General features: G+C 37.1%; 1 protein-coding gene across 1 annotated transcript in view; it reads left to right on the forward strand.

Annotated features, from left to right (window-relative positions):
* The window catches only part of TEX9 (testis expressed 9), a gene marked incomplete at its 5' end in the record, with an annotated part of 54,298 nt that extends 44,683 nt beyond the window's left edge, over positions 1–9,615 (forward strand). The window contains 4 exons of the mRNA XM_082005075.1: positions 1,002–1,175; positions 5,356–5,490; positions 5,976–6,110; positions 9,281–9,615. Of these exons, the coding sequence (XP_081861201.1) occupies positions 1,002–1,175; positions 5,356–5,490; positions 5,976–6,110; positions 9,281–9,358 (522 nt within the window). The 3' untranslated portion in view covers positions 9,359–9,615. The remainder of the gene's footprint in view (positions 1–1,001; positions 1,176–5,355; positions 5,491–5,975; positions 6,111–9,280) is intronic.
* Positions 9,616–9,906: the final 291 nt, after the last annotated feature.

Here is a 9,906-nt window from a genome sequence, read left to right on the forward strand (position 1 = left end):
TGGCAAAGTCTTGAGATAGATTCTGGGTTTTGTTCCAATGCACAGTCCAATTATTATAAGAAAGCAGTAAATCTGTTTTAAATATAAAGAAGTGGGAGTTTCTGAGGTGCCTGCGGTCGCATGAAACTTAGGGTAAAGCACATATATTTCCCAGGTGAGAAGCAGGAATTCTTAGGGGTTGAGAAGACAGGAGAGAGAGACTTGTTTTCATAGAAACTCCCTTTCTGTATGTGCCTTGATTTCTTTTTTTTAAAGAAATGAAGGGCATAATGTATCTCTGAAATAACCTACATTAGTACTCACTTATAATGTTTAAAAGGTTATAAAAGAAAAATGCCTTGAAATTATAATGCTTAATGTGGGATGTAATTGCCAGTAGGTCATGAAGCTAATACAGGATTCACTTCATCTTAAGAGAATTTTGAATTTGAATACTTGATGTATCCTGCATCATTAGCTTGCTTTTAAGTCAAACCCAGATAATCTCCTAAAACATAATGGATTGATTTATCAGTAATTATATTCTTTTCTTTCTTCCGGAATTTTTCCTAATGTGTACATTTAGCTATTCTCACAAAAAAGTCACAAAATATCTATGTGCCACTGTTACTTATATTGCTCTATAACATTTCGATAGTTAGTTCTCAAAACCTTTGAACTATGAGAAATTAAATGTTTTACATGCTGCTGCAAGTCAGTTCCAAGTAAAAGGCTGCAGAAAATTAAATGAGAAAAGTGTTACTGGTTTTGAAATATTGTCCTGATAAATTGGTGTTTTGCTTTCTTAGTTTGTCTTAGTTGTTTCCTTTCTCAAAATCATTGTAAAATCCATCATGAGGGATCTAAGCATTTAAAAATAACATAAATTAAAAAAATTATCTCCATACCTACAATGCATATATTTTTTTACTGCCTTTTATTACAAAATATTACTATCGCATTATCCTATTGCTTCCTTGCAATAATTTAGTTGGGTTTTTTTGCTAATTACTGTCAAACAGGATGATGAAAATCAGAATTTAAAATCTCGGCTTAAAGATACTGAAGAAGAAAACACCAGACTGCAACGAACAATCAGTATGCAACATTCTCAGGCTGAAAAGTACAAAATGTTGTCACAAGAGGCAAACAAAAAAAGTGAAGGGCTACAACAAGAGGTCATTGCGCTAGGAAAGGTATTGCAGATATGTCTCATTTATCTCACAAAAGGGAAAAAAAAGCGTCGAATCACCCTCTGTACCCTAGTTTGATAGATGCATATCCAGTGATCCCATTAGCATTTCAATCTCTGATAACAGTTTTAGAAACTGTATTTTTTAAAGGTCTAATCACTTTTATAAAGGAAGAAGTAATATAGTTTGCTAATTGCTTTTCTTTTGCTTCTACAATCATATATTTCTGTATTTTAAAATTAAATTCTTGTGTAAAAGAGCTGCAAGAAACAAAACAACCTTTTCAGAAACTGCCATCAAATTCACAAGGGAATCTTGAAAAATACAAGGAAATTTTATTTTTCTGGTTTTAATTATAATTGTTTAAAATGACTTCTGGTAATGAGTGTTATTGTAAACTGTAGAACCTGGTGAACATGTTAAAAGAAGCACCTGGAGCTTATATTAGTATCTTCTACAGGTAGAGGAAGGGATGTGTCTTTGTTCTTGAAAACGGACTGTTTGAAAACCAGCCACTCCAATTTGGATGAATCAAAATTAACCTGGCTCCTGCTGTAGGCCACATATGCAAAATTGTATACGTGCCTAGTTATAGCAGATGGCCCGCATACACAGCTTGCTTTGTTTGGAGCTTAGTCTAAGAGCAGCATGTGTTTTTCTTTAATTACTCAGAGCTAGAGAGGTTGACTTCAAAATCATGCAATACATATAGTATTGCGTAGTACGCATAATATAACCAGGAGAATGTTTCACTTAAAAATTTTTGGGAAAACAGAACACAACTCAGCCTAACAAAGTCTCATTATACTTCCGTTAAAACATACTAGGCATTTACGTAGGCATGCTTTCATCTTAACGTTATGTAGTTCTGGCATTTGAAAACTAAAGTGTTCTAAGTTTGTGTGTTCATTTTATGCAGACACTTGGAGGTTTTAAGTTCCCTTAAATAAGTACACTGATTGTTGATTCTGTCAGGAAAAATACTGAATAGTAGCACTCATACTACTCATCGGCTCACGGTAAATCGAGCTAAGAAACTTAGAGAGTAATTTAGTTCACTCTCTTAAACCAAGACAGCATAGGTTATATCCAAATCATCCTGGACATAAGTTTGTTTAACCTGTACTTACAGCCTTCTGTGATGGCAATTTCCATAATTTCCTTAGCCAGTCTATGCTGGTTCTTGTACACAGTCACAGTTAGAAAGTTTATGTCAGAGGTTAGATGGCTGTTGTGATGAAAAGTTTATTCGCTTCTGCTGTACAGCTACCATATCCAAAATATGGTCGCTTTCCTCACTTGTCTTTGCTCTAGATCTGAGTTCCTTCAATTATTCGTAATAGGTTGTGTTTTCTAGAATTTCTCAAGGTTACTGATTAGACATGAACGTGACAAATAGTGGTAGTTCTTTAAAATACTCAGAAGGTAAAAAAGGCAGGTATATGTCATGAATGGTTCTCTGCTAATTCAGAAGTTATTTTACGTATTTTTTCTGATATAAAAAATTACCTAACTGCCAAAAACATGCATTTAAAAATCTTTTTGCAGTAATTGCTTAAATCTCCTATGGACTTAGCAATCTGAAAACTGTTTTATTCTTTAGGTATGAGGTATTATTCAACACTATGTAGTTAATGTAGTTGTAGGTGAGTTCTAGACAATGTTTAAAAATAATTTCCTGTGAACATGGGCCCAAATTTGTACTGTGCCACTAAACTCTGAAGACTCATACTTTCAGTCTAGAGAAAGTTTTCTGTACAGTTGAGATAGCACAAATGTAACCTTTGATTTTTGGGCTTTTATTGACTTTGTTGTGATTTCTGTTGCACATAAATGATAGAAGACTTAAGTTGTGACAAGTGCTTTCCCAAGCTTCCTTAGATTTTCAACAATTTATGCAATTTCACTAATCCCCCAGCTACTTTTTTTTCTGTGTGCCTAGGCAAAGATTCTCACCTAGTTTTCACAATTTACCTGAGACATGGTAATTAGTCTGTGATTTTTACATTTCATTTTTTTGGGTGTTTGGTCTCTGTGAATGTTTCTGCTGGAACACCCACCTCAGGCAGCAGCTGAATTTTGATGCTCCCCCAAAATTCTATCCTCTTCTTTCCAGCATTCCTTTTTTTCTCCATCTAGTTGATCTAATAAATGGTATCACCTCTCCTGTCTTTTTTCACCACCTGTGTACAAGAATGTTCCTTCCTCTGTGTTTTCTCTCACTTGCTAGTTCAATCTATTCAAGCTACAATGTTGGGTAAAGGTCAGGGAAACACCAAAGTTGTGCTCTTACTCCTTTTAAGCCTTTGTGCAGGAATTGTATAATTTGCCTTGAAGAAGGGCTTGATGTTCTCTCTCAAGTGTTTTTGGGGTGGGCAGGTGTTGCTGAGCTTTCTAAAGATAGAAGTGCTGTGTATGCCTGCTGCTGGGAGGGTTCCTCAGGGATGAGCTCTCTGGTGTCACTCCCCTACTGGTATCCAGGTGCCCCAGCCATGCCAGAACAGTGGAGAAAGTCCAGAGATTGAAATAGGATGCAGTTTTAGAACATAGTGTTTTTTTCCCCCCTCTTAGAGAAACACATGAGACAACTAATCCAGCTTTTACTTAAAGTTTTGAAGAATTGGCAGAAACCTTGCCTATTTACAAAATAAAATACTTATTTCAGGCATTTTTAAGATGAAAAACATGGGGTTGAATATATTTAACAATATACCCTCACTGGATGACTTGCAAAAAAATCCTTGATAAGGTATTATATATGGCAGCAAGTGTCAAAAAGCTCTAAAAGAATTATTAGAATTCTTTCATTAAATGATATAACTAGCTGATACATAATTTGCCTTGCATGCAGGCTGGTTTTTTGGTCATTAAATGCCTGAAAGCCTGTATTCCAAAGCTTTTCCTATTAATGCAGAATAAAATACATAGCATGAAATATTTAGTTGACCCTATTCACAGCTCCATCCTCTTGATACAAGACAAAGAGGTTTGCATGCTGTGCAGCTTGTTTTCTGCTGCCCCACTAGCCAGGCTTTTACCCACTTTTTTTTAGTCAATCAGATGGACAGGTTAGCAACGAAATTAAAATGTGAAGCAACATCAGGTTTTGTGAACTCTTGGAGGAGACACGTTCCCCAGTAGAATTTTGGAGGATTAGTGAGATGCATCTTGTTGTCCTATTTTCTTCGTCCATTTTGGAGAAGATTCAAAGTTTCCCAGAAATACCTGCTCCGGTCATAACTTTACCATAATGTTTTTGCTGCATATACTTGTCAGTTAGTATGTATTTCTTGGATAAGTGATGTGGAAATTAGAAGTAACCACCACAAGAGCTGGTGTGGAATTGAGAAAATGGAACAATTACTCAGAAATAAGGCAGTCTGAGGGTAAAAGTTTAACAACAAGGCCCCCTTCTCTACCCTGATTTGGTTAAAAGAATCTTTCTGTGCCCATTACTAAAAATTTGATAGTATTTAAAAAAAAAAGTCTCTTTTTCATAGATGACAAGATGTACTCTTTCTGCCAGAATTGTTTATTTCTTCTACTTTGTCTTTTATCTATATTCCCTGATCTTTAATCTCATTATTCTGTTCCTCAACTTGGTCTCTTTTTCTTATTTCCTCACTTACAGCACTATGAAATACTATCATCAGAGATGAGGAAACTGTTTTGATTGTTGCCATAAACACTTGATGAACTGGTTTCTGCCAGATGAAATAGTTACTACCCTCAGCCATCTTCAGTAGTCTGTTTTAACTTTTTGTTGCTATTTGCCTGTAGTAATCTCTGGGAAAAAAGGGTAAAAGGAACAGGTGGGAAGAAGCAGCTGGCAATACTAGTCACCATTCCAAAATCTGGCACAGAGGGGACATAGCAACATTTTTTTCTCTTTTTCTGACTGAGCATACAAGTTTTTTCAGTCAGTCCTGTGGTCTTACGTGATCATCTCCACAATTATTCTAAGAGAAGTTTAAAACAAAGGTGAGAAAGATCCCTTTTCAAGATTTCAAAGGAGAAGGGGATGTTTTAACGGTGGAATTAATTGTCTTTGAGACAGGCCAAAGAAGTCCAGAGACTCTTCAGTTTTCAAGGGCAAGCTTTGCTGTAAATGTGTTGTCTACATGGGATTCATTAAAATACCATTATTGATAATGTTTGTTTTTATCCTTTGCTTCTTACGTAGGAATTGGGGAATCTAAAGCGTGTACAAAAGCAGGCCACAACCACTCACAGTGCAACGGAGGTTCGCTTAAACAGGGCCCTGGAAGAAGCAGGAAGGTATAAAGCGGAGCTGAATAAACTGAAGCAAAGTAACAAGGTACAGTGGCTTAGGAAAACAAGTTTCAATCTGTAATCACTCAGTAAAGCTAGAATGAGACAAAAGGCTTGATCAGCTTTGTAAGTGTTGTGTATCTTACAGGCAGTCCTAAAATTAACTTAGAACAAGTCAGCAAAGCGCTTGATACATTATCTTGGACAACGCTACTGCAACCTATGCAGGAGGAAGAAATGTACAGAGTAAAGTTATAGCCTTTCTGATTTTCCCCGTTTGTGTGAAAATTAGATGTGTTTAGAAAAAGGGATAAGTACATGTACACACCTAATACATACACAGGCAAACCATGGCTGTTATCCTTGAGATTTTATTTTCTTTTTTTAAGTTTTCATGTGGGAAATATGTTGATTAATGGCATTTCTTTTCAGAAATGTCATGTATGGCTACTGTTTGTCATTTTGTTATGTAATGCCAAGTTTCACTGGTTAAAGCACCACATAAATTTTCTCCTTTTCTTCCCATGGTAGGATGTAGCTGACCAAGAACTTAAAACAATTGAAGAATTAAAAACAGAAAACAAGAAACTGCAGAAAGAAAAAGGAGAGCTAATGACAGGTTTCAAAAAGCAGTTAAAGTTAATTGATATTTTGAAGAGACAAAAGGTAAGGACCAGAGTACTGTTACATTTCAGTTAACAACCTCTAGCTAAATGTGTCTGTCGTCAGGTAGGGTAATGATGTAAACTAGAGACCCAAGGCTGGAAAGTTTCAATGCAAGGGAGCAGCACTTGTTTTAGCGCATATAGCTAATGTTTTGTTTTCTAGCAAAGGCTGATCTTCTTTCCAATTGACTCCATTCCTAACTTGGAGCATATCCTGTTACAGTGAAGGATTGCTACTGACATGCTTTAGGATTGAGAGTATCTATTTGTTCAAGAGCAAATACTGTTCAGGTAATAACAGCAACTCCCTTTGGTGCTGTGTCAGTAGAATCCATTTTAGCACACAAGATACTTTTTTTTTTTCCCTCCCAGCATATTACTTGTTGTATCAGCAGCTGTAACATCGTGCTCTCTCAGGAATGAGCCATTACCTTTCAGATCTACATTCTTGCCTGGGTTCTCAAAATGGGTCCTTGTCTATTAGCATTGTTTATTTATATTCTGAGTTGTTCTAGACATGTACAGTTCTGTCCAGGTGCAGATCTCCTTGGTGCGTCCGACAAAAAAAAAGAAAAAAAAAAAAAACAAAGAGAGAGAGAGAGTCCTTATCCAAGCTGTGAATTTACTAGATTGAAGGAGGGGAGTTGCTCTCCATCCTTTTGTAATTCCTGGAATGTCATGCATACTTTGAATCACACATGACATAGTAACATCTGCATGGGTGTTCCCATCCACACTGCACTTGCAGCTAGCCTTATTCTGAAAGTCTACCTTATTTCATTCTACATTCATTTCCTATCTCCCTCAGGGCACAAAACGGAGGGCAGGGGCTACCTACCACCTTTTAGTTGCTTTAGCAGCTGAAGCTGCTATGGAATAGAGGGTAGATACTTGCTGACAATTCATGCTGAACAATTAGTGATACAGCTTTCAGAGAAGGGTGTTGTAGTGAAAAGGGGATTAATACTTAATCTGATCTTAACATCATCGAGTGCTTCACCTCCAATTGCACACTCTGCTGAATCTAGCACGATTCATTTAATTTCGGGATGGAGTTTAACGCGCTGCTTTTTGCACTCTCAAACCAACGCTGTAAGAGAGTTAAAGCAAGCAATGCATGGTGACTTGTTGAGCAGAAGCGCCTTAGAAGGGCCAGCCTTTGACATAAGAAAATAGAACATTGGGTTTATCCTTTGAGTGCTGCAGTCATTACCAGACGTTCTGTAAACACTCTGGAAGGTAACTAGGCCCCCCTAGAGAAAGAATAGTTCTGTATGAAGTAGCAACTTCATGTAACAAAACACACATACCTATCCTAAGAATTGGGAATCGCGATATGGAAGTACACCCTTCAATCCGGAATACCTCTCCAGCACAGGACACAGGAGGATAGGTAACTGGAATATGTGGAACTGGGGCTGGTCATGCATTTCCAGTGGAAGGGAATTTTTCTGGCAGTAACAGGATGCACAGGAGATCTTGGGGATTCATCTAACAGAAAGAGTGCTAGCTTAGCCTTTGGCTGGCCTTTCTAGCCCTTCCAAGTTTATTTTGAGAAAAAAAACCCCATACAGCATTCACTCAAAACATACTCTATACATGAGGTAGCTCATTGTCCTCTGGAACATGAGTTCGCTGAAGTGGGTGTCAAAGAGCAGTATTTCTGTTTGGCTGTGAACCAAAAACATAGTATCAGATAAACTTACAAACCTTCATTAAATAGATTTTAGAAAAATTAAAAATACTGTATCAGAACTGCAGATAGTAGAGGAAGCCACTTAACATTTTTTGTAAGAAAAGGTATTTACTCACAGAAGAAGGATGCTGTTAGTTCTCCTTTCATAACAAACTACAATGGGAAGAACCTGAAAGAGAATGGCACTAACTCTGCCTTTTATAACTTCTGGCAGAGGGGAGGGGCAGCTAAAGCTCACAGGCGCTCAATATAGATCATCACCTCCAAGCCTGCTTCACATGAGCATTTTGTTGAATGAGTGAGGGAAACCTGATTTGGGCCATTTGTGTAGCATTGGGGTGGTAGATACAGGTGCATGTAGCAGGTACAGCCTGAAGGTGAGGATATGGTACCACATGAAGCACAGTAAGAGGAAAACAATCCCAAAAGGTATTAAATATCAGTAGTAGGATGAGTTACAGCCAGCAGCAAGTAGTTGGTGTTCCAGTTCGTCTCTTCAGAGCATTCACCACTTGTCTTGAGAGAGAGAATTTAATAGAAAATCTTTGTTTTAAAAGGGATTACGGGAAGTTAGTCTGAGCTTTACAGAGCTGGAGGGTGTTACACTGCCTGTGGGAACTGCAATATGCTTTGCTGTCATTCTAAGCTGACAATATGTTTATATATAAAAAACCCCACAACAGACTCCTTGTGGACATGAATTATTTCCTGTTCTTCAAAACATAAGCATTTTATTAAAATTTGCAGTAAAAACGATTTAGCTGGGACACTTTCCACTGTGAATGATGATAGGTAGAGATTATACTTCAGTGTGGTGATGAGGACATGTGGCACAGCTGTGACCTCTGCTGTGACATCAGCTGGAACCCAGGGAGCTTTCAGGCTTTCTGGCTGCTGTGCCTTTTTGATTGGTAGTTCCGTGCAAATACACTGACCCTTCAGTACTTTTTTCATTCATCCTGGTTGACCTGATGTAATTTTTCCAAGCAGTTGCATTATTTGAACAGAAAATACCCTTGTTACAAGTTTGTAAATGAAAAAGTTCTGTTTGTTCCTTTCAGTGTTTCGTTTAAAGTAATGTGCTATATCCTTTGTAGTGGACATACAAATTCAGACTGCTGTATGACTTTTAAACATATACATATGTACACGTGTGTGGGGGGGTGTACGTGTGCCATAATGGACCATCGATGGTCCAGGTATGGTGTGTGATACATGGCAACACAGCTACCAGTGGTCAGCTCCAGGTATTTCTCGTTAAGGTATAGTACAGTTACTCTTTTTATGCTGATTATTAATGGTGTTACATTATTTTGTTAAAATCCTCCTTTAGCATTAAATCATGCATATTAGAAGTGGTAGCATGCTGAATCTTAATGATGTATTGGATTTGTCATAGCTTTAAAGTTAAGCTGTATATTGATCAGTTTGAAAGAACATATACATATATATATACATATTGTTTTTTTTTTAAGATGCACATGGAAGCTGCTAAGATGCTTTCTTTTACCGAAGAGGAATTCATGAAAGCTCTTGAGTGGAGAAATTATTGATTCCATAAAAAAACAACTTCTGCTTGAAATACAAGTCAGATGGAGATGGTACATTATTTTGGCACTGTATATGAATGCTTGTTAATAATAATAGATAATAACTGTATATCCCACTGAATTGATGTTTTTGATTTTGCTTATGTTTAAATTGTTTAACTTTTATAAGCCTCATAGCTTGTGTTGTAATACCATATGAAATGGAAATTTCTGCTGAAGTTTCAAGCCAAACTGGCCACTCTGTAATGAGTGGAAGAAGCACAGACCATGCAAGGAATATTCCAACAAGTGAACTTTGTTACCAGTTTGCTCTGTTTTAGCATTTAAAACTATACCTTATTGCAGATAAGATTCAGTCCAAAGAAGTCAGGGTTTAGTCTTAGAAAATTCCTTGTTGCAACAGAAATAGATTAACCAGTGATCCACAGTTGAGAAGAAAATGTCATGTCCTTTTTAAAACACGTGGGTGGAAAATTGGCCTTGTCCATTCTCTGTAACAGATCTCCCCTCAAAGCTAGCTGGTCTCATCTAATTTAAGCACCAGCAGCTCT

The sequence above is a fragment of the Phaethon aethereus genome (assembly GCF_964289735.1).
Source record: "Phaethon aethereus genome assembly, chromosome: 12".
In the NCBI taxonomy this organism is placed as follows: domain Eukaryota; kingdom Metazoa; phylum Chordata; class Aves; order Phaethontiformes; family Phaethontidae; genus Phaethon; species Phaethon aethereus.